Below are 24,333 nucleotides of genomic sequence, written 5' to 3' on the forward strand. Positions count from 1 at the left end.
AAAATATCCCGAAGAACAGCCTTTCTTGTCGTCCTGCAAGCAGATATTCCTACACTTTCCCACGCATTTATTTTTAAAAGATATCCTAGCTGCTAGGATTTTTATGAAAACAAAGCGATGTTTTTCCAAGCCATAAATTGTACCTCCGGGCGAGAGTTCCCGGGGGCTGACATTCACCTTGCCCTTTGCTGAGGGCTGGCATGAGGCTAAGGTGCCGTTTCAGGTCACTCCAGCTGTGCCGGGCAGACTGGGGGCCGCACTGAGCCGTGCCACACGCTTTACGGTACGATTCAATCCCAAAGCAGCGGGCCCAGACTTTAATCCCAGTAGATATTAAGCAGAGAGCAAGAGGAGCTGCTGAGAGGCCAGCTCGGTGTGAAAGGGTGCTGGGAGGTTTCGGGAATTATGAGGGCATCTGCAAAAAAATTGCGCTGGGCTGTCATTTACCCATCGATGAAACAAATGCAAGATTGATCGCATTGGAGTGGCTGGGAAAGGTCGGCTCGTGCCCTTTAGATAACGCTGGCGGGGTTCTGGGAAGGCAAAATATTATAGTTCAAGTCTCTCTTCTTCCCCAACTTTTCTTTTTTCTTTTTTTTTCCCTCTTTTTTTTTTTTTTTTTTTTATTTTTTTGCTTACGCGAGAGGCGAACTCGGTGATGCAGATTTAGCGCCATGGAAACACGGCGCAGGGAGCCACCTCGCCGGGCACCGAACCGCAGCCGCGGCGCCGAGCCCGGCGGCCCCGCGCGGGCCCCGGCGAGGGGCAGGCCGCCCCCTCCGCCCCGGCCGCTGCCGGAGAAGGGGGGGACGCGGCGCGCCGAGCGCTCAGCGCCCGCGCAGAGCCGCGCAGAGCGCCGGCGGGGCGGCCGGCGCGGACTGCAGCGGCCGCGAAACGGGATGTCGGCAAAGACAAGGGGCAAAACGAAAAAAAAAATTAAAAAAATAATTAACATATATATTTATTCTGTGTTGTGCAAAGGTGTGTGTCTTGGAAAAAAATAAGACAAATAAAAAGAGCTGCGTCCCCCCGCCCCGGGCGGCGGCGGCGGCGGCGGCGGCGGCCCGGCAGCACCGCGCGCCGCGACAGCTCCGCGCCGCCGCGGCCAATCGGCGCCGCCGGCCCCGCCCGCCGCCCGCCGCCATTGGGCCGCGCGGCCGCCGCTCACGCCGCGGCGGCGGCGGCGGCGGCGGCGGCGGCGATGCCGGCGGGCGCGGAGCCGTCGCGGCGCGGAGCCGCCGCCCGGCCCGGGCGCGGCGGGGCAGGCGCGGGCAGGGCGGCGGCGCGCAGCCCGCGGGCCCCGCCCCGGCCGCCCCGGCGCCGCCCGCCGCCGCCGCCCTAGGCGCCGCCGCCGCTGCCCGGGGGAGCCGCGGCGCACCGGCATGAAGCGGTGCCGCTCCGACGAGCTGCGGCAGCCCGAGGAGGACCCCGGCGCGGCGGCGGCGGAGGCTCCCGGCCCCGCCGCGATGGAGGCCAAGCCCGGGGAGGCGGCGGCGGAGGCGGGGGCCGGCCCGCCGCCGCGCACCAAGCCGCCCGACCTCAAGGTGAGCCCGGCGGCCGCTACGGCCCCGGCGAACGGCGGGTTACGGGGGGGAGAAACCGCCGCCCCGGGCCCCGCTCTGCTACAGGTGTGACCTTGGGGGACGGGGGATGCTCCCGGGAATGCGGTGCTACCGGCATGGGGATGCTGTCAGGGTGCGGAAGCTCCCGAACATGCAGCAGCCCTGGGATGGAGATGCTCCCGGGAATGCGATGCTGCCAGGATGGGGATGCTCCCGGGATGGGGATGCTCCCAGGTGGAGATGCTCCCGGGAATGCGATGTTCCCAGGATGGGGATGCTCCCAGGTGGGGATGCTCCTGCAAATGCGATGCTCCCGGGATGGGGATGCTCCCAGGTGGAGATGCTCCCGGGAATGCGATGTTCCCAGGATGGGATGCTCCTGCAAATGCAATGCTCCCGGGTTGGGGATGCTCCCAGGTGGGGATGCTCCCGGGAATGCGATGCTCCCAGGATGGGGATGCTCCCAGGTGGGGATGCTCCTGCAAATGCGATGCTCCCGGGATGGGGATGCTCCTGGGATGGGGATGCTCCTGCAAATGCAATGCTCCCGGGATGGGGATGCTCCCAGGTGGGGATGCTCTCGCCGCAGGTTTGCAGCAGCGCCTGTGGGCCTGAGCATCACCAAGGCCGCGGGGCCCCCAAGAGCAGCAGCAACAGCAGGTGGCACTGGGAGAGGCAGGGGACCCTGGTGGCACCAGCGGCCCTCAGCAAGGAGCTGTGGGAAGGGTGGCTGCACCCCGGCGTGGTCCAGGAGGGTGCTCACGGCCTCTCTGGGGGCTGAGGGGGGCGAACAGGGCCGCCACTCTGCAGAGGGGCCGAGCGGATCTCGCTAAATACCCGCTGGAGTCGCCCCCAGCATCGTGTGTGTGGGCGCTGCTCCAGGGAACACGAGTCAGTCTGGCAGGATTCGTGCCGCTGCTGCAGCCGAAAGCGGCAGCGTGGAAATGGTCCCAAGCCTGCTCTTTCTGTGCCTTCGGGCCGTGTCCCGTTCGCAAGGAAAACGAGTTTCCCGGCACTGCAGAGCTACGGGAAGGGAGCTGCAGGCAGCAGCAGGGGTACGGACAGCTGGAACAGGGTGGTCCCAGGTGAAGTTCGTGCAGAAATTCCCTGTTGGCTTGGACATGGAGCAGCTCGGATCTGTGGATATTCAACAGGGGCCGGCTGGCGTGGGACGCAACGGGGCTTTTGTGCAGAGATGAATTTCCTGCTTTTAACTTTGGTGTTTCTGGGCACTGCAGCACATTGCTGCTGCGGTCAGAGCGTGCTCCTGGTAGCGCTTTCAAAGGCGATGTGTCGGTCCCGCTGTGGCAGTACAGAAGCGTTGCTTCCACTCTTTGATTTCAAAAAGGGCTGGAGAAAAGTAGAAAATGTCCCTAGTCACCCGCAGACAGACAGGCATCCAGAATGGTGCATGCTCATTGCGGAGCTTTTCAGCAGAGCCCCTGTAGTCTAGAAAGTCTTACCAGTACGGTCAAGGTCATGCAGAGTGCTGGCCCCATCCTAACAACTTCATCCCAGGTCCTTTTTCACCCGCAGTGAGTCAGAAAAAAAGGTGGAAAAAGGAGGTCCAGGATGCACAATGTGGCCTATGCTGTGAAGAAGACATCAGGGTGGTGATGACCAGGAAGCCATAAGCATTCTTTAGGTGGCATGTCCAGCTCCGAGCTGGAGCACAGCCTTGTGTGCAACCTGGTCCAGCTCACAGTGCCATCAGTGGCCAAATTCCCATTGATTTTATCGATGCAAGTAGGATACCCTAATGCAGAATTACTTCTCAATGGATGTCTTTAAGCACATTTGTAGTTTAGCAATTAATTGCCTGCATGGAGTGAATCCTCAAACTTGATTTGCTGGACAGACCGCATGGAAACCTATCTCAGTGTTGCCCACAGCTTTGGCGAGCTCTGGGCCCTAAATCCTGGCCCTGTCACACACCAACTGCACCAGCTCAGTCACTTCATCTACTGGTGCCTCTTTTAGTGGCACATTTAGAAAACACACAGTAATGTTAAAGTTTTCCTGCTCCAAACCCCTTTTTCCCCTGGACTGCCTTCACCATGGTGGAGGTCTGTTATCGCTAGCAAACAAGTTGGTCCCTTGCCCCCATGCACACTGTGCCATCCACAACTCCAGCTGGATTGGCATGGGGCCACCGACCAAGGCCCACCAGTTCATCTCCCACTGGATATCAAACAAGTCTCAAATATAAACTTGTTTACTACCGCTCTAAGACAGATTTGAGCTGGCAACCTGGAAACAAAAGGCTGCTTTGTGTCGTCTTCAAACCCCTCACCCAGGCAGGTCCTGCCTGGCAAATACATGGCAGCTTTCCTTTTGCCAGCCCCAATTTCAGATCCTTGTTCTATGAGCAACTGCTCCATTAGGAAAAAAAAACAACAAAAAAAAAGTTCTGGCAAGGAGCAAAGCAGATGCATGACACATAATTCTGCTTAAAAATATGTTGGGTGGCAGAGATTTCCTGTGCTCTGCAGCAGAGTGACTGGATCCATACAAAACACTGCAGAAGGAAACATCCAGGCCTTTTGCTGCTGGAGACTGCCCAGGTGTCCTGCGGTGTTACACCAGAAAGGCATTTATCACTTAGATCATATTTCTGCTTTCCCCACGCATCTCTGATCTGACTGTTGTCCCTCGGTCTCTCTTTTCTCCGAATGGGCTGATCTGACAAAGAGCCGCAAGTTGAAACCTGACATAACGTCCATCTCCGGTGTCACGATCTCGGTCTTGGCGGCTCCTGCCTTTCCCTCTTTTTGAACCTGAGAGCCAAGACCAGCAATGAGTTTGGAGGCACCATCCCGAGTCTGTCCTTTTCCCGGGCTCGGAGGAGGCGCTCAGGGAGGCCCCACCATGGGACGCGCAGCCCCGGAGCTGGTCCAGCATGGCCCTGCCAGAGCAGTGGGGCTGGGACAGGATGGCCGGAGGGGACAGGGCTGCAGTGGTCTCACAGCAGCATTTACCCGTAGTGGGTCAAGCCCTGCAGTCCTTCTTAGCTACTTTATTTTTTGGAAGTGCTATAGGGAGTCTGGGGAGCGGAGACCTACCTGCAGCCTCGAGGACTCGCCGTGGCAGCATCTGTGCAGGCTGGCTCGCCCCGGAGAGGATGGGGAGGACTCCTCCTCGCCTGTAAAGGTCACCAGTCCCTGTTATAAACCCTGAAGTACATTTATATTTAATCTCTTGCATGAACAAATTTCCAGGCATATTTTGGTCTTAAAAGGACACTGCCAAGGTGAGCCGAGTCCCCTGTGGTTAGAACACATCTGCTGTCAGGCAGCTCAAACGGGAGCTGCGTGGTCACCAGAGCATCTTCATCCATCATCTCTCCTGGACATCGCTTATCGAAAGCTCGGGGCTCCCGGCACGGCGCTGCCGGCTCCCATCATGGTGCGGCTCCGTGCTGGCGGCCGGCTGCTGGCAGCAGCACCCTGAGCCCCTCAGCACCCGGGCTGCGGGCGACGTCCTCCCGGGCAGCACAGCCAAGACGTGCACATGCAAACGCTGCTCCAGGTCTGGAGCTCGAGGGGGGCCGCAACCCCCTCCCGGCTGGAGCAATGCCGGGGCAATCATTGCAGATGCTGCAGATTTTATTCCAGATACGGTTTAATAAGGTCCGTGTCACTCTAGCATTTTGGTAGCACGTTAAACAATATGACTAATGTTCGTCACATGTTTGTTCTCTCATCTTGGCCCCAAGAGGAGAAATGTGTGTGGGGGAGTGCTTTATTTTCCATGTCAGACTATCCATGTATTTTGCTTGGCATTTGTGGCAGCTGGAGGAGGGGACCGGGTCCACACACACGCACAGCATAACGGAGATTCCTGGTTGAGATGGGCTGCAAGGGTGCACCCGGGCTGTCTGCTGCCTCGCGGGGATTAACTCTGCCTTCCAAACCTCCCAGCCTGCTGAGCTGCTGGTAGGACCTGCTTGCTGCAAGACCCACAGGGAAATAAGCCATCCTAACAGCAGCCAGTAAAGCCTAGCTGAGAGAGCAGCAGGAGGGCTGGGGACCTCCTAGGATAACATCCTCTCCTGCCGCTGTCCTGCTCCGGATGCAAGCTGTTCGGTAGCCTGGCCTTCCCTGAGCTGAAGGGAATGGTTTTCCCATCCAGCTTTCATCCCTGCTCGGCCCCACGGGATGGGACAGTCTCTCGCTCTGACCATGCAGTGCCTCCAAAGGGCCTCATACTCTTGGCTGGAGCCCCTGGGCGGGTCTGGGATATAAATAATTAATAATAATAATAGAGAGAGACATAGCAGCACACAGCTGTGCTATAAGGTCACGGCAACAAGATCTCTTCTTCATCCATCTGAAACCCAAGAAAGGCTTCAGTGCAGGAGCAGGGCCAGTCGGAGAGCTAGAAACCTCTTTAGTGAGAAATAAGGGGGTTTCAAAGCGTGCTGTCATTTCACAGCGGGATGAAAGCCCAGCCTGAGCTTTGCACGGCAAAGCTGGACAGCGGATCGTCGCTGGATAAACGTGTAAGAGGGGAACAGAGCGCTGCGGTGTCCAGCCCGGAACGATGCTCTGGCAGGCTGCGTGCCTTTGACTTGACCCTGCCAAAGCCGGTAATAACTAAGGGCTGATCCACTTATGGGAGGATGCGAACCAGAAGTAGCTCATTTACAGTCCACGGAAACAAGTCCCCGTTGTTGAGCAGGAGATCCTGGCTGCGTTAATTAAAAAAAAAAAAAAAAAAAAAAAAAGAAAGAAAGAAATAGCGATATTCGTGTGTATTTTACAGCTGTCTGCACAGAGAAACTAACCTCCGTATCTGTTGTATCAGCTCTTAAGCCATGGCTATTCCAAAATAGTCTGTGCAGATGCTCTGAGTTAGAGGTAGTTTCATTCCAGAAAAATGCCTCTGCTTTGGAAGTGCACTAATTATCCTGGAACAACATACGAAAACAGTTTCCACATCAGCAGATTTTCTGTGATCACTGTTGCAGAATAGCTTGTTCCATGGTGACCACTTCGGGCAATTCTTTAGTGCAAACAAGTCCTCAGTGTTAGAAGCCATAAATTTCGTGCAGTCAGATCCAGAACAGGGCTATGATTCTGCATCTCCTCTTTCTTCTTCCCTTCTCCTTTCTTGCCTGTAGATCTCTTACAGTCCCATTGGGAGCCCTATTTGCAAAGCCTGTGAACGGTTCTTTCAGAAAAAGTTGGAAAAGGCCCAAGGAGGAAGGCTTTTTGAAAAGAGAAACCTCTATCAGATTTAGCTGTTAGGCCAAATACCTACTGAAAATGACGGGCTCTCACCTGCAGCAGATGTTGCTATAAAGCTGTCTTTCCCTTTTTTTGCAGGCTTTGCTTTTATTCTGTTTCAGTTACCCTTAAGGATGGGAGTTGGTCTTTTCCTTTCACCTGGATCTTCTAAAGGGCTGAGCAAGAATCTGAGCCTATGTTGTACCCTTGATGGTAGAAGTCTGTGGGTTTATAGTTATTACCTATCTAACACTGTCTCCGTTTCCATAGAGACTGTATAAATAGAATAAAATTTAAATCACAATTTCCTGGAGTAGCAGTTGAGCACCACAGATTTGTTATGTCTTTCTTAGGAAAAACCCAAAGGGTATAATTCTTCATTATGAATGGATAACGGAAGGATTAAAGGTTTCACCTATAGTGTTCAGCAACATAGGATCTAAGTGCTATCAGCAGCACCTCGATTCCTTGTAAATATTACAGCCACGAAGAGCGTTAGGCCTAAATGAATGTGGACGCTCTAGTACTAATGTCTGGGCTTCTTAAGAGATGGAGTCCCTCCTGTATGGACATGAAATCCTCCAGCCATCTGGAAGCTCCTGGAGGTCGTGTCTCAAACACAGCTGCTTTTCTAGAAGTCAGAGCTTTTGCCAAGTGACACCACGGCTAGAAGTAGCTCCCGGTTCTGAGCCCACTTCATGGTTGTTTTCAAGCATGAGTAAATCACAGTGTTGCTAATACAGAAACCAGCATCTCTGGGGAGAAATCCCAGCCACACTACATCAGTGGTAAAATGCCTCAAGGGTTAGGATTTTAGTCCTAGGAGTTAAGATGTTTAGTTTAACTGCAAAACTGCAAAATAGAGATGGTACAGAGTAACAGAGCAAACTTGTGCCATATTATCCGCTGGATTTCTAATAGCTGAGGCTGCCTGTGGAGGTGAGATCTTTCAGTGTCCTAAGATTATTTACCTGATGTCTGGGAGCAGTGATGGACCAGGAGATGTGATCCAGTGGGGACCTGAACTAAGTCCACCAAGCCCATTTTCACAGTGGTCAGTGAGCTAGAATTTACTGTCCATGCTATTGCCTTGTGGTTAAGTGTGAACGGAAGATTGCAGAAGGCAACCAGCCAAGCATGGATCTCTCAGAGATGCAAATCTGGGCATTGCAATGACTGCAGGAAGCTGCGCTGGATTCACCTGCCTGTAATCAAGAGCTTAATCTGTTCCAGCATCCATATTGCATGACTTCGCTGTGGTCACTGCTGGCCTCTGCCTGATTCCCCAGAGCAAGTCACAAGAAAGTGGGCATTTTAAAAATCCCTGTACTCTGTAGGAAGTCAGCCTTGATGCCACTTGAGAGAGGAGGACCTGGGGCTGCCCTGGAGGAACTTCATGCTCAGATGTCCTGCAGGCAGATTTGTTTCGCTGTGCTGCTAAAGCCCAGTCATTCCCCAGCACTGGTGGCATTGGACCGTGAAATGCAGTTTCACCCTAGTAAAGCAAGGCCAGTCTGTTGGGTGCAGCTCTTGGAGGCCATGGAAAAGCCACACGGGGAAGCCCTCCCCTTTCATTTCTGGAGCGTCCAACAGCAGGTACGCTTTGCAGTGCGCTGGTGGCTGAATCTCCACGGCTGGGATTAGCTATGGTTTTTCTAGCTGCAGAAACTGTTGCTCTGTCCCCCGTCCGTAGGGACATGGTGTCTTCGAGATTGCGAGACGTGCCCAAAGGCATGACCTGCGCGTGGTGGCATCTCCAAGGTGCACCCTCTCCTGTGCGTTTCCTGCGTTGTTTTTAAGCAATTCGTATTTCCTTCCCCCGCCTCTTGCTTCTTCCAGGGGTAGCCAGCTCAGAGAGCCTCCCCTGGCGCAGGCAGCGGGGCTTGAAGCCATCGAGTCACTTTGCGTGCCCCTCCGCCCTGCGGGAAGCGCGCCAGCAGATGCTGCCCGGGCCCGCGGCGGGGCGATGCTGAGGATGAGCAAACGGCACGGGGAGGCCGGGAGCGTGGCGTGCGGGGCAATGCCGTCTGTTCCCAACGGTAAGCAGGGCTGTTTCCTCTCCTCTCCTGCAGAAAATCCAGCAGCTCTCTGAAGGCTCCATGTTCGGCCATGGCCTGAAGCACCTTTTCCACAGCCGCCGGCGGTCGCGGGAGCGGGAGCACCAGAACTCCCAGGACTCGCTGCCACCCCACTACGGCGCCTCCGACCACGACTCCCCCGACGAGAAGGAGCGCTCCCCGGAGATGCACCGCGTCTCCTACGCCATGTCCCTGCACGACCTCCCCGCGCGCCCCACCGCCTTCAACCGGGTGCTGCAGCAGATCCGCTCCCGCCCCTCCATCAAGCGGGGCACGAGCCTGCACAGCGGCAGCCGGCGGGCCAAGAGCGGCTCGCTGGAGCCCCAGCGGGGCAGCCCCCACCTGGGCCGCCGGGCCCCCCAGGACAGCAGCCTCACCGCCATCCTGCACCAGCACCAGGGCCGGCCCAGGTCCTCCTCCACCACCGACACCGCCATCCTCCTGGCCGAGAGCGGGGCCGTGTACCTGCTCACCGAGGACACCGAGGGCCTTGCCGAGAAGGTAAGGCTGAGCCGTGGGGCTGCCCCCCGCCGGGGCATGAGCCCGGCGAGCACCCTCGCGGGGCGTGCAGCGAGCACGGACCGTGCCGGATCCCGCGGGGAAGGCGAGGGGTTCAGCCGGCTCTGCTCCCAGGGTGGGATCTGAGGGAGAGGAAGGGCTCAGGCAAAGAGCCGCACAAATGCCCCTAAGGTCCTTAGCGGCAATGAAGATCCCAACGACGAACGGCCTCGCTGTGTCACCTGAGCCGGCCCGTCCCCAGCTAAGCCACCTGCACGTCCCCTGCCCTCACTTTTCTCAATCAAGTTTTGTCCTGAATGAGCTGTGGCAGGAGGAAAGCAGGGGCCAACAATGTCTTTTTTTTTTCTCATTTTATAGTAGATAAAATAATTCCTCTTTGAGCAGCTAATCTGTTGCTTTGCAGGGGGAGCAGCTACAGCTTGTGTAGGAGATGATAGCTATTAAACGAGCGCTGGACCTGCTGATACTCGAGAAGGGGGTACTCTGCAGCAGCTGGGTACTGGAGACAGCCCGGGGGGGCTGGTGCTCATCCCCAAGTCTCAGCCAGCAGATGCATTTAGAGAACAAACTTTCAAGGCTGGGAAACGATCCCAGCACCTCATCCCCTACATTAACCATTTAACAAGCTCAATTAAGGTATAAGATATCCAGACCCAGCCCTTTGCTTTAGCTACCAGACACCACATCCCTCCTAGGTGCAGGGACAGAAAGCCCCGTTCCTCCGTCTAAGCTTCACCTCCTCCCGGCTCGGTGCAGGGACCCGGCTGCGTCTGCCTGCAGCAGAGCGCCGCAGGCTACGGCCAAAACGCATCCGAGTTTGGAAAGCCGCGAAGGACGCCAGCTTGTTGGCTTTGCCTAGCAGGGATGGAGATAAGGCTGCGTTATTTTAAAGATGCGGTGATGGGTGCCAGGCAGAGAGAGAGTAACCATTTGCTGCAAATATTATGCCGGGGGGTTCATCGTGCCAAGCTCCCAGTAGTGGCCAGGTTGATGCCGGTGGGGTGGTGGGGCACAGCGGGACCCCCCCGCTCGTGGGCAGGGACGAAGGCAGGTGCAGCCCACACCGAGAGCGTGGGGGGCCAGGGAGCCGCTCGCTCCGCGGCCAGGCCCCGGCGCTGCTCGGGGCGGCCGGGAGCGGGCTCCGGGCAGCCGCTCTGCCTCCCCGGCCGCGCGGTGCCCGCAGGGCTTCCGTCTCCGCCGGCGGCACGGAGGGCGCAGGCGGGCCAGGCGGCCGCAAAGCACAGCTGCCCAAAGTGATTTTTGCATCGCTCTGTGCGTCGCTGATAGAGAGGATGGTGTTTCCATCTAGCATTTAGTGCTGTTAATTAAGGAACAGCCAAGTGCCGGGCTGCTCCGGGCGCTATGGGGCTGGCGAGGTGGACGGGCGGCGGGCAGGAGGGCTCCTGCCCCGTTTCAGGGGGCTGTGCTGCACGCTGGGCTGCCTCCTCGGCCACGGGGGCCAGGGGCTCCCTGCTGCGCGTTCAGCCTTGCGAGTGGGCCAAAATGCACCGCACAATAACCGCAAAATAATTAGTCCGGGATCCCAAATAAAGGCAGGGGCTCGAGAGGGTTCTCCTTTCCGTGGCGGATTCCCTGCTGGGCCTCTGGCGCTCGGCTCCCGCGTTGGTCCCTGCAGCGCTGGTTTTATTCCCGCAGCGGAGCCGGGGCGAAGCCGCAGCCTTGCGCGGGGCTCGCGGAGCGGGGAGCTGCCGGGGGCTCGGGCTCGCTCCGGGCCGGCCGGGGGCTGCAGAGGAGGGGGGTGGCCATGCTAAGGTGCTTTGGACATCCGGGAATCTCTCTAAGAGGATGAAGGTGGCAGGGTGAAGCGCCAAGGACGCCCGTGCTGTGGTGAGCGGAGCAGGCTTCACCCAAAACTGGCCTGGTTTATAAACGAGTGACGGGGTCTCCGGCGTCCCCCTGCCCGGCGACGGTCCCCGCGCTCCTTGGCACAGTCACCAAGAGGGAAAATTCATTTCCTCCCGGCCCCAGCGCCCGGCGTTCGTGCCGTTTCCCATTCCCGGAGCCGCGGGACGGCGGCAGGACCCGCTTCCATCCCCGCTCTGCCGAGCCTCCGCGGAGGGAAATCCGGGCTGGACACTTCTGTTGCCCTCTGGGGTAACGGGAAGAAGATCAACAAGATACTTTTTCTTTCTGTTTTCACTTGGCTTTTCCTCCCTCCGAGTGGGCTCCGGCCGGGACCGGGCGCCCCCCAGGCCGTGGGAGCCTCGCACCGGCCGCTGCACCGGGCGCCTGCAGCTTCCTGCGAAGGAGCTGCCTGGGTGCCCGGGGCGGCACCGCTCCGGCTGCGAGTCCCAGGATCCGCAGCCAGAATCGCTTCCGCTCCGTCCCGGCGCCTGGCCGGACGCCGCGTGGAGCCGGGGGCTTCTCGCCCCGGCCTCCCCTGTCGGTGACGCGAGTCTAAAGACGAAGCCGTTCAGAGTGGGACGAAAGCGCCCTGGAAGGGGGCACAGGTGGAGCGGGGCTCATCGCGGACCGAGCAGCACAAAAACGGGATGAATAATTAACTGCATATGACACACAGAGAAATAAGAAGAGAGGCGATACCGCGGCCTTTGTGGGGCGATGGAAAAACTAGCTATTTAGAGGAGCAAGAGCCACACGATATTCCCGTGCCGTATTATTTTTCCGTAGCCCTGCGGGAGCCGAGCCTCCCCGCCTGAACGGCGGCAGGGCCGTTCCCGGGGCGCCGCGGGCGCCGCGTACCGGCCCTGTCCGCAGGACGAGGGACCCAAGGCAGCCGGCAAAATCCCCTTCTCCCATCCCGAGTGCTCGTCCCGGCTGCCCGCCGGCAGCGGCTCGCAGCGGTGCCGCTGATGCACCGGGCTGGCGTTAGCTGCTCGGAGCCGCTACCGAGTCTCGGGGATTTTCTTTCTCCGCTGGTTTGTTTTGCCGGGTTTTGTTCCGATTCCCAGCGGCACGTTTTGTGGTTACGGAAAGTTCAGGGTGTGCAAACGTGGTGAAAATAATGTGAATGTGAAAACTTTCTGGTCTGAAAAAAAACACCCAAGCGTCTCGCTCCAGCTCTGCAGCGCCCAGAGCGCTGCGTGCCCGGGAGCGCGGTCAGCGCCGCGGCCGGGCCGGCGCCGGCGCGGGCACCGTCAGCCGCCACGAGCTGCGGCGCTGCGTGCAAACCCCCGCGGGGCCCGCGCCGCCGGCATTCCTCCCCCCTGCACAGCGCGTCTCACGTGGCCCCTGCGCCTGCCAAGCTCCCCCTTGGCTTTAGCTGCTTTTGTCCATTTGTCCCGGTGCAAAATCGACCGCTGATGGCGCGCGGTGAGCCCGGCCGGGGGGACCTGCCGCCGCAGCCGGCCGGCTTTATCCGCCCCGGTTTGCACCACTGCCCGAAGAGGAGCAGAAGGTCCTTGCGAAAGAGCCGTTGTTCACCCAGAAATTTCATGCTGAGTTTTTTACTCATTGCATAACAGCCTCAGTGCGAGAGCTGGATTAACCCCGTGTGGGATTGCTCAGCCTTGGCCAGTGCTTTTCCAGCAGCTATTGATTCTTCTTTTTTAATGAAGTTCCTGCAGCAGCGTTAGCCGAGTGGCCGCGCTCCTCTCGCACTCCCTCCGTTCGCCCGGGCTCCTCCGTGCGGCTGCGGCCGCGCGATGCCTGCTTTACAGCACGGATGCTCCTTGTCCCTGCGGGGCCGCATCGGGAGCCACAGAGGGGCAGCAACGGGTGACGGCAGCCGGCCCAGCCCGGCGTGGGGCTGGCAGGCTCCTGAAGGGCGCCGGAGCCGGCTGCCGCCGACCGGCTGCTCAAACTCGGGGCAAGGCTCTGGTCGGCCGGGCCTTCCCTGGTGGCACGCTGCCCGCGTCGTGCTCGGTGCCCACCTCGTGCTTGGTGCTCATGTCGTGCACGCTGCCCGTGTCGTGCACGCTGCCCGCGTCGTGCTCGGTGCCCACATCATGCTCGGTGCCCATGTCGTGCACGCTGCCCGCGTCGTGCTCGGTGCCCGCGTCGTGCTCGGTGCTCATGTCGTGCATGCTGCCCGTGTCGTGCTCGGTGCCCGCCTCGTGCTTGGTGCTCATGTCGTGCACGCTGCCCGCGTCGTGCACGCTGCCCGCGTCGTGCTCGGTGCCCACATCATGCTCGGTGCCCATGTCGTGCACGCTGCCCGTGTCGTGCTCGGTGCTCGCGTCGTGCTTGGTGCCCATGTTGTACTTGGTGCCTGCGTTGTGCATGCTGCTCACATCATGAGCATGGAAAAGCACTGGCTCCCTGACCCCTGTACTGCTCCTCTTTTGCTTCAGTTTTGGAGTATTGCAGAGGCTCCTCCGCCCGCCTGCCCAGCACGGGCGCCGCGCTGGCCGTCCCGGCTGCCCAGCGAGCGGCATCGCTATCTGCAGGAGGCCACAGGCACGGCTGCAGGCGTGGGCGGGTGACACATGCCTGTCTGGGTGCAAATCTGCGCAGGGGCTTAGCGGAGCCACCTCCAGTTCTGCAAGCTGAGGCGCACGCGGCACTTGCCCTGCGTGGGCAGGGAGTCTGGGCGCACGCTTGCACGCGAGTGTTCAAGGCAGCGTGTGGCCGGTGCAAGGACGGGCTGCTCCCTGCTTTGCACGGGGACATGCCAGCTTAGGGAGCCTCTTGCACACCCCCTGCTCTGCGTCCGTGCATGGGGGAACACGCGTGCAGCGGATCGGACCGTTTTGTCTCCAAATGAGCACCCGAGCGAGGTCCCGCGGCGCAGCCCGGCGCTCGTGCTGCCCCGGGGGCGACAGCCCTCCACGCACCCGCTTCGGCTTCAGCCGCAGGGCGCCGCGGCTCGGCGCCGGCCCCTTGCCGCCCCGCTGGTGTCCAGCAGCGTTGGGTTTCGGGGCGGGAATGGGGGCGGCTTCTCGGCGGCCCCGGCTCCAGTTACCCACGACTTGTGCCCAGGGAGCGGCTGCGCGCGGGAGCGCCGGAGGGACCCACGGCTCCGGCTCCGCGGCGCGTCCCCGGTATCCTGTGGCGGGCTGCGGGGCTCGGCGGCAGGGCAGCGACGAGCGAGGCGCGCTGCGGGGATTTGCTCTCGTCCACCCGGAAAGCTCATTTTTGGCACCCGCGTGCCAGCTCGGTAACACCCCCCTCTCCCCCCCGCCCCGAGCCAAAATAGCCCAGCGGTGACTGCGGAAGGGGGATAGCGGGAAAGATGAGTAACGCTGAGCTCCTGCAGCCCCGCGGGAGCCGGACCGGCCACCGCGCGTGCCGGGGGCTCAGCCAGGGGCTCAGCCAGGGGCTCAGCCGGGGAACCACGGGCCTCCTTCCACCTGAGCCCAAACTGGCACCGAGGAACGGGGCAGGAGGTTTGCCCCGCTCTGCAGGCGGCCTCCGAGGCGGGATGCGGGAACGGAGCGGGAGGTTTGCCCCGCTCTGCAGGCGGCCTCCGAGGCGGGATACGGGAACGGGGCGGGAGGTTTGCCCCGCTCTGCAGGCGGCCTCCGAGGCGGGATACGGGAACGGAGCGGGAGGTTTGCCCCGCTCTGCAGGCGGCCTCCGAGGCGGGATACGGGAACGGAGCGGGAGGTTTGCCCCGCTCTGCAGGCGGCCTCCGAGGCGGGATACGGGAACGGGGCGGGAGGTTTGCCCCGCTCTGCAGGCGGCCTCCGAGGCGGGATACGGGAACGGAGCGGGAGGTTTGCCCCGCTCTGCAGGCGGCCTCCGAGGCGGGATACGGGAACGGAGCGGGAGGTTTGCCCCGCTCTGCAGGCGGCCTCCGAGGCGGGATACGGGAACGGGGCGGGAGGTTTGCCCCGCTCTGCAGGCAGCCTCCGAGGCGGGATACGGGAACGGGGCGGGAGGTTTGCCCCGCTCTGCAGGCGGCCTCCGAGGCGGGATACGGGAACGGAGCGGGAGGTTTGCCCCGCTCTGCAGGCGGCCTCCGAGGCGGGATACGGGAACGGAGCGGGAGGTTTGCCCCGCTCTGCAGGCGGCCTCCGAGGCGGGATACGGGAACGGAGCGGGAGGTTTGCCCCGCTCTGCAGGCAGCCTCCGAGGCGGGATGCGGGAGAGGCGGGATACGGGAACGGCAGCTCTGGCTGCGGGGGCGGTGGGAGCCCCTGCCCTCCCTCCCGTTAGGATGGTGCCTGCGAGGCCGGTTGGGAAACGGCAGATTATAGCTGCCAAGACAAAGATACCGGAGATTACTCCTTAATTAACTCAGCAGCAGCAGAATATCAGGCTCTTGTACTGACTCACCCCGCAGCAGAAGACGCCGTGTTCCTCAGCCCTCTCCGACATACGGCTGCTGCTCCCAGCCCGCCGGCAGCCGGGCCGGCGCGAGGAGGCAGCTCCTTTCCGGCAGGCGGGCGCTGCGGGCGGCGCGGCGCCCCGGGGCCGCGGCGGCTCCGCGCGGCTGGACACGCCGGTGCAGGATTCGGCTCTCGGAGCACAGCCCCGGGGACCCCCCGGCGGCAGGGGCTGGGGGCTGCTGCCAGCCTTTCTAATCCTGTAGCGTGGGATGTGACCCCCCCCCCACCGCAGCTTTGGCAGCGCCGCTAAGGCTCCCGGGGCTACTCCCTCCCGTAAGGCAACAACAGAAATTTTCCCCCAAATCCCCCTCCCCGTGTAGGCAGGGCCCCGAACAGCTTCCCCTTACGGGACGGTTACTGAATCACCCGGCAGGGATGTCCCTCCCGGGGACCTGCCGGCCACGTCTGCCCAGCTCCGCACCTGGAAAGGAGCCTTGCGAGGATTCGAGCCAGGACATCGGTCCGGCGCTGGCAAAACGGGAGTATCAGGAGTGCCCAAGCTGCCCCGCTGCAGCCCCGTGCCGGGGGAGCCAGGGACGACCCCGGCCCGCAGGATGCAGCGTCTAAGCAGCAAGGCGACGCCGGGGTCCGCGCAGCGCCGATGGGAGCTGGGGCCCGGCGCGCGCCCAGGCTCGGCGGGGACGTCCGGGCAAGGAGCGAGAGTCGATGCCCGGGAACGTGGGGATCCGCCCCGGCTCCCCCGGGACAGGGGCAGGTTCCCATCCCGCCGCCGCCGGCAGCCCCGTGCGACGGCCGCACCAGCCCAGCGCGAACGCGGAACGAGGGGTGAGCGCCGAGGTGCCTCCCGGCCACCCGGGTCAGCGCCCGGTGCCTGCTGACTGCAAGATTTCAGGGCTGAGCCAAAAAAAGCGATTTGCTTTGGGCACCAAACGCCTCGGGAGGAGGGAGAATCGGGAACCGTTGAGCTTGCAGATCTCTGCCCGGGTCGGCATCCCGGCTCGCGCCGGTCGGCACGCGGCTTTCTCGCCCGGCTCGGGGACGCGCCGCAGCACAGCTTGGCTGCGTCCTGCTCCTTGGTGCATAGCTCCGGCCTTGGCTGCTCCCGCTAGACCCCGCCAGCCCGGCGGCCGGCGCTGGCTAAGGTAACGCTGTGCAGGCTCCCGGCTGCCGCCGACACCAGCTGCAAAGGGGCAGAGCAGGAGCCTAAAATTCGCTGCTGCGTTTGCGTTGCGTTGCGAGGTGACTTGTCCCTTGTTTTAGACGCTTGGAGCAGCGTTTGTAGGCGGTCGGGGCCGGGTTCTGTGCCGCTCAGCACCAGCACATGCCAAATGTGCTGTGATTTTGTGACGATCCAGGGATTTCCTTTTGCACAGGAGCTGGGATTTATTCATTTCTACATTTGCCTCTTACAGGCAGGCCTGAAAAACATAGCGACCACTTTCTAACCGGTGGACTAAATCTCCTAAGCGGAGACGGTGCTAAGGATGAAGGGGAGTCCGCCACCACCCTCTCGGGTAATTGCCTTATAAAAAAAACCCACTTTCCGTACGGCAGCAGCTGGGAAGAGGGGAGAGCTCGAGCTCCTGCTAGGCTGCTTCTGCAAGGACTCTGCCAAAAGCTCTGGCTTTGCCGGATGGAGCAGGTATTGGCAAAGCAGCCGGGACGCAGGGACGTGCGTGGCGCCGGCAGGCAGGCAGCGTCCCCGGGCGCGGGGCTGCGCGGATGCTCTGCTCTCCCGTCGCTGCTGCTTTGGGCTTTCGGACGAGGAAGGTCCAACGGTTTGACCTGGATCAGCCGCGGGTTGTGGGTTTAAATTCTGCCTCCCTTAACCACTCTGATGCTGGTCTGGCCCTTGCAGCGGTGCCTGCGCCGCTCTGCTCTGCGCTCAGCCTGGGCAGTGACTCCCAAACAGAGCAAACCCCCAGGATTTTGGAGCCAGTTGCGCACAGGCAGCGAGGTCTCATTTTCAGAGGTCAGGGGTGTTGCACGCGTGAGTGTCTGCGGGCCGGGGCGGGCGGGAGCAAGCCGTACGCCCCTTGCTTCTCCCCTGCAGCCCCCTCCGACGCAGGCAGGAGCTGGAGCCCAGCAGCAGCGCTGCATCCCGGGACGGGCTGCTCGGGGGCAGGCGCGACACCCCCTCCGGTTACGGTGCTGCAAAGTCTCTCCCCGAGCTCCGAAAGCTCAGCTCCGGGGCTCACAACCTCCTACCGATCCCAAACTGCTCGGGTTTGGGGTTGCCGTGAAATATTTGCTGTTACAAAGAGCAAGCTCTGCCGCTGTGCTCGCTCGGCGGAGCCGCCCCCAGCTAGCGGGGGCGAGACCCCCCGCTCGCCTCGCACCGCGGCGGCCCTCCCCGCTGCGCAGAGCCGCAGCCGGAGCGGATTTCCTGAGTCGGCAATCCCGCCGCAGGCAGACGGCCCCCGCGCGCCTGCAAAGCCGCCGGAGAAGCCGGCGCCGAGCCGCCGGCCTCTAATCCGGCCCTTAGTCCCTCCCTCCCGGCTGCTCCGGGGGATTCGCCGCGGCCGTCGCGGAGCTCCCCTCGCCCATGGCAGCGCCGGCCGGCCCAGCGCCCGTCGTGACATGGAGGTAGGTCTTGGCCGTGGCGGATCGCGGGATAATCCCGTGGGAAGCATCGCTCCGGGCGGGAAGGGACCTGCAGGGGCTTTTGGTGGTCACCTGCCTGACGGTGCCTGCAGAGTCGCGACGGGCGCTGACATCCGGGGCGGGGAGCCCAGCGGTACCTAAATTTTTCCATGCTTGAAGATGTACACGGTCCTTCGCACCGCTTCTTCTTCCCCGGGCTAAATGTCGGCTGGGAACCGCGGTGATGCTTTATATAGTGAAAGTCTGTATTGAGGGCAGACACCACAGAAGCCACAGCGTTAATAAATCTACTGCGCTCTCTCACAGATTATAACACAGGGAAAACAGAGTAGGTGGATCCCGAGCAAGGGTCTGGATAAAGAAACCGCGCTTGAGAGTGATGCTTGGGACTTCAGGATAATTGATAGAGCAATTTCTTAAAATGGATTTAAACCACGCTGCCCGCACGCGAAGGGCAGCGGCACGGAAAGCGGCAGGGCGTACGCGTGCCCTGCCGGAGCCCTCGAGCGCCCGCGCAGCCTCTCCGCTCCTGCCCTCTGCGTATTGCCGTTCTCCCGCGCTGAACTCTGCAGGGAATAATTTTCCCTCCTGCATCCTGCATCGCTCCCGCGTCCCACACCGCCGCCTGCCCGCTCCGAGCCTGCCTGGGAAGCCAGCCCTGGCGGCATTGCTGACGGCCCTTCCAGAAGGTTTTCTGCATGGAGGGAAAGTGCAACTCTGACTAATCCCCCTGTTAAATCCTCTGCACGGTGGTTTCAGCTCACTGGGATTTAGCCAGCGTCGCCGGTTAATGCTGCAGGAATCTCTACTGCCTTCTGGTGTTGTTGTTCCTGAAGTGATAACCTGGTGGGGTTTCCTGTGGTTTGCCCCATGCCCGAGCCGTGGAGGCAGGTGCAGGGGGGTTTCTCGCTGCTCAGCGCAGTCCGGAGGACCAAACTTTGGTTCCCCGAGTCGCCCGGGCTGGTGGGAACAGACAGGGTTTGGCTGTGGGTGCGGGAAGCTGGGATGTGCTGGTGCATCGGCCCCTTTGCCACCTGCACCGACCGCAAACACCCTTCCTGGAGGATGCAGCTTTTAATTTTCCTTGCTGGCATCAGCTGGGGGAAAATTTTTATCCCGCTGGCTCGTTAGCCATGGGGAGCCTGGCCAGGAGGTCGGGGAATCCACTGGATTTTCTTTCCCATCCTGAATCAAGCTGAGTTGGCGGCGGGCGCTGTGCCGCGCTGCTCTGCCCTCGCGGCGCTCTGCTCCCCGGGAGCGCAGGCTTGGCGGAAAAGGGGAAGGAAGCGAGGGCAAACCCCTCGCCGCGGCGGTCCCCTCGTGGCAACAAAGTTTGAGCAACTTCTCCGCTTTAATTGGCTCAGGCCGGTTTCCTGTTTCGGGCTTAGCTGGGGGTGCTTTTCTTTTCTAAAGCTGGTTTTATCCTTTGCTGTATATAGAAACGTGCATCTGGGGGGGAAAAGCGAGTTTTCTGCCGCACAAGCGCCGTGTTGCGGGCGGCACCGCTGCCGAGGGTCCGATGGCAGCACAGCCCCTCTCCCAGCCATTTAAAGCTCCTACACATATCCCCGAGCCCTCCCGGGTGGCCAAGGACCTGCCAAGAGCCCGGCCCCGTTTGCCCCGAGCTGCTCCGCGGCCGAGCGCGTCCCCTCCCTCCCACGCGAGGCACCTCCTGGCAATAACTGCTCCTAAGCAGCGATCCCTCGATCCTCCGCGTTATCCCTATTAAAGGGTCATTCGGGGAAAGTGTGATGGAAATGAGAAATTATTCAGGTCTGTCAATGGTATTTAACTTTCAAGCAGTTCTTAATTAGAAGCCAGGAGCCGTTTACACAACTGCTGAGATTTGCATAAGAATCTGCATGTAAAACCCAGCGACTGGAAAGGTTTCTGGGTTTCAAGCGGGATAGTGGCACGCTCGGCGTGCCGAAGGTGGGGACGGCTCCCGGGCCACGCTCCAGCCTCTGCCCGCGGTTTTAAGTGTCGCTGCAGGCAAGCGATTTTTCTCTCCCAATCCTTTAATTTTTCCACCCATAAAATAGAAATCAGCATGCGCCCACACTGTATAGGTGGTGGGCTGCGTCTGCAGAGGGCTCTCGAGCTGCCGGGTGAAAAGCCTCAGAAAAAGAGAGGAAAAGCTTTGTGCCGGGGGAGGGAGTCGCTGCGCCGTCGCCCTTCGGCCAGCGCCATGTTGGAAGGAGCCGCCTCGACTCGCCGCCGGCTCGGGCTTGCGGTGGAGTTTCTCATTTCTTTCTGTGCAAAAACTCCCGTGTGCATCTGTGCTAAAGACCGAAGCCTCCAAACTGAAATACCGCCAGGGAGCTCAGTCCCCGCTCTCGCGACTGTTCCGGCGGGAGGTTCGGTGCTGGGTTTGGGTTGGAGCTCCTCGCCGCCCGAGCAGCCCGGCCCCGCGTCTGCCGCCCGCCGGGGCTCGCGGGGGCTCCCAGCCGAGCCCCTGCCCCTCCCCGCCTGCTGCTCCCGCTCCGGGACAGGGAGAAACGTGGCTCCCCGGGAGAGCCGAGCTGCTTGCACGGAAGGAGGCCGCTGCCGAAGGGCAGCGCGGAGGTTGGACGGTTTCCAGCTGCGTAACCTTTCCCTTCTTCCCCCCTGGATGAAGTTGGATGTGCTGAAAGCCTGGAAACATCAAACGCGCTTCCTGATCTCCGCACCGAGCGAGGGCAGAGCGAAGCTCCCGGCTGTGGATATTTCCCACTGAAAGCAATTGGCCAGAAAAGGCCCCTAAAGAGAAATTATTGTGTGGCTGCATCTTCTAACGGGGATGCCAATAAGCGTTATGGCTGGGAAATGCCTAAGCAAGCAGAAAAGATCCTGCTTCTGGCTGCTGCTCTCTGCCCTGGGCTGCTCTCCTGCCCCGCTCCTCCCTCCTCTCGGCCCTCTCCTGCCCCTCGTGTCTCTTCTGCTCTCTCTCTGCTTCCCACACTGGTAGGTGAGTGGTTGCTCTGGTTTTGCCTCCCTCCGTTGAGCTTTGCCCTGCTCTCTCTTTGCCCCCAGCTGGACAAGGGGGACGTGACCGCGCTGAGCCTGCCTTCCAGCACCGGCCACGGCGACGCCGACGGCAACATCTGCCTGGATGTCCCAGAGGGCACCCCGGATCCCCACCGCACCAAAGCCGCCATTGAGCATCTGCACCAGAAGATCCTCAAGATCACCGAGCAGATCAAAATCGAGCAGGAGGCTCGAGATGACAACGTGGCCGAGTACTTGAAGCTGGCCAACAACGCGGACAAGCAGCAGGCCTCCCGCATCAAGCAGGTTTTCGAGAAGAAGAACCAGAAGTCGGCGCAGACGATTGCGCAGCTGCACAAAAAGCTCGAGCACTACCACAAGAAGCTAAAGGAGATAGAGCAGAACGGGCCGTCCCGGCAGCCCAAGGATGTCTTCCGGGACATGCACCAAGGCCTCAAGGACGTGGGTGCCAACGTCCGCTCCAGCATCAGTGGCTTCGGAGGGGGCGTTGTGGAAGGTGTCAAAGGAGGGCTCTCGGGCTTGTCGCAGGCCACCCACACCGCCGTGGTCTCCAAGCCCCGGGAGTTTGCAAGCCTCATCCGCAACAAGTTTGGCAGTGCAGACAACATCGCCCACCTGAAGGACACGCTGGATGACGGGCACCCCGAGGAGGCATCGCGGGCTCTGAGCGGCAGTGCCACCTTGGTCTCCAGCCCTAAGTATGGCAGCGATGACGAATGCTCCAGTGCCACCTCAGGGTCGGCCGGTGGCAGCAACTCAGGGGCAGGGCCTGGTGGCTTGGGGAGCCCCAAGTCCAACACCCTGGACAGTCACCACAATAACTTTGACACCATCCTGGAGGAGCTCCGGGAGATCAAGGACAGCCAGTCTCACCTGGAGGACTCCATGGAGGACCTCAAGGCTCAGTTGCAGAGGGATTACACCTACATGACACAGTGCTTGCAGGAGGAGCGGTACAGGTAGGGCCCAGCGGGCGCAGAGGGTGGCAGTGTGCATCGCTTGGGGCTGCCAGCAAGGCACACGGCGTGGGGACACGCTTGCCCTGTGTGTGCTGCTGACGCTTTGCAATGGCTTGCCCTGCCAAGCCCTGCAAAGCGGGCACGGTCCCACTGCCGTCCTCACTGCAAGACTCCCAGCAGTGTCTGCGTTGCTGGGGCAGCGGGTGCTTGGTGCTGCACATGTGGGGCGAGCTGCAGAGGAGGCTGGAGGAGCGCTGGCTGCCCCTGGGAATCAGCTGCAACCCCGTGGGCCATGATGCTGGAGGGGACTGAGGGGGTTGTGCATGCCGGGGCACCACGGGCAGCCAGCGTGCCCCAGCGCCCCTCTCCCCTTGGGGCCTCCCTGTGCAGGTACGAGCGCCTGGAGGAGCAGCTGAATGACCTCACGGAGCTGCACCAGAACGAAATGACCAACCTGAAGCAGGAGCTGGCCAGCATGGAGGAGAAGGTGGCCTACCAGTCCTACGAGAGGGCGCGGGACATCCAGGTGGGTGAGCATGGGGCAGCGGAGGGCCCTGGGGCTGGAGCAAGGGGTAGGCAGTGCCTGAAAGGGGGTGGATAAGGGGACTGCTTATCCAAGGGACTCGGTGGGACAGGTGTGATGAGCCAGACTGTGCCCCAGCGAGCCCTGAGTGGTGGGCACCAAGGGGCAGTGCAGGCACAGCGGCGATCATTGCCCTGACGCAGCCGGTGCCTTGCAGGAGGCGGTGGAGTCCTGCCTGACGCGGGTCACCAAGCTGGAGCTTCAGCAGCAGCAGCAGCAGGTGGTGCAGCTGGAAGGAGTGGAGAACGCCAACGCCCGTGCCCTCCTGGGCAAGTTCATCAACGTCATCCTGGCCCTCATGGCCGTGCTGCTCGTCTTCGTCTCCACCATCGCCAACTTCATCACCCCACTCATGAAGACCCGCATGCGCATCCTTAGCACTGCCCTGCTCGTCCTCTTCCTCCTCTTCCTCTGGAAGCACTGGGACTCCATCACCTACTTTCTGGAGCACGTGCTGCTGCCCAGCTGATCCCCCGCCCGGCCGCTGTGGCCCGGGGGACTTGCTGTTTCCAGCAGAGGAGAGGGTGGGAGGGGGGCCGGCGCGCTGGAGCCTTCGTTTAACTTCTTCACGCACTTGGTTGAGTTGCTTTCCCAACCCTGCGCTCTCCCTGCACCCATCCACGATTGCGTCCAGCACCCGCAGGGTGGAGATGAAGCCGGGACCTGTCCATCCTCTGGGATGTTCGGGCAGGGCAGGATGGGGACGGAGGAGGAGTTTTGGAAGAGAAGGGTAATTTACGTGTCTTTGGGTTGTACTGGGATCTTTGGGTTGTTTTTCAATGTCATTCCAATGTCCTGGAAGACTGTGGGAAGGAGGTCGTCTCCGCAGCCCACCCCAGGGCTGCTGGCAGGGAGCGCTGAGCCCGAGCCCAGCTGCTGCCGGGCCTCCCCGGGGCAGAGGAGAGCGGGGGCTCGGCTGCGTTTTCTTCCTTCTCCCCGGAAGGTGCGAGCAGCTCGGGCCCGGGATGCAGCGAAGCAAAGCGCCTGCGACGGGAGCGAGCAACGGTGGGGGCCTCGCGGCGAGCGCGGCCGTCCGTCTGTCCCGTGGCCGTGGTCCCCGGGCGGAGCAGGATGGCTGTGCACGGCCCCGGTGCTCGCGGGGGCCCCATGCCAGCGCGAGCGTCCTGCACCCGCTTCCCTCCGTTTATTTATTTTTCCCCTCCTTTGGCTTTAGTTGAGCAGATCTCTTCAGGGACACCTGGACTTGCCAGCAGCACGCCTCCGAGTTTCACAGCCTCCGCAAAGTGTCGTGTGTGCGTGTGTGTGTGTGTGTGTGCGCGCGCGTGCGGTTTTTAATTTAATTCGAGACTCTCGTTTTCCATTTGTGAATCCAAGCTGGGAGAGCGTGGGGCGGGGGGGGGGGGGGGGAGCAGCTGCCTCCCGGCCCCACGCGAGAGCACGGCATGCTGTCTCGACTGTTTCTTAAATTATTTCATACATATATATTTATGTAATATATCTACACACACATATATATATAAATAAAATATATATATAAAAATACCTGCCCGGTCAGGTGCTCCTCTGGTGCCCGCAGGTGCGGCTCTGCCGCCCTCCACCGCCTCGGCTCAGCGGGGAATTTGGCCCTTGACAGATT

General features: G+C 61.1%; 1 protein-coding gene across 2 annotated transcripts; it reads left to right on the forward strand.

The window, feature by feature from the left end:
* The first annotated feature begins 1,382 nt into the window (after positions 1 to 1,382).
* On the forward strand, positions 1,383 to 24,090 carry TMCC2 (transmembrane and coiled-coil domain family 2). 2 transcript variants are annotated; one of them, XM_062594923.1, is made up of 5 exons: positions 1,383 to 1,544; positions 8,863 to 9,369; positions 21,219 to 22,153; positions 22,544 to 22,679; positions 22,894 to 24,090. In XM_062594923.1, exons 1-5 carry the CDS (start codon positions 1,383 to 1,385, stop codon positions 23,203 to 23,205), a joined length of 2,052 nt encoding a protein of 683 aa, XP_062450907.1. In that variant the 3' UTR covers positions 23,206 to 24,090. The 2 variants fall into 2 exon arrangements, with proteins under 2 accessions (XP_062450907.1, XP_062450908.1); XM_062594924.1 differs by having other exon boundaries at positions 1,465 to 1,544; positions 22,897 to 24,090.
* Positions 24,091 to 24,333: the final 243 nt, after the last annotated feature.

This window comes from Rhea pennata, chromosome 25, assembly GCF_028389875.1.
Source record: "Rhea pennata isolate bPtePen1 chromosome 25, bPtePen1.pri, whole genome shotgun sequence".
Lineage (NCBI taxonomy): Eukaryota > Metazoa > Chordata > Aves > Rheiformes > Rheidae > Rhea > Rhea pennata.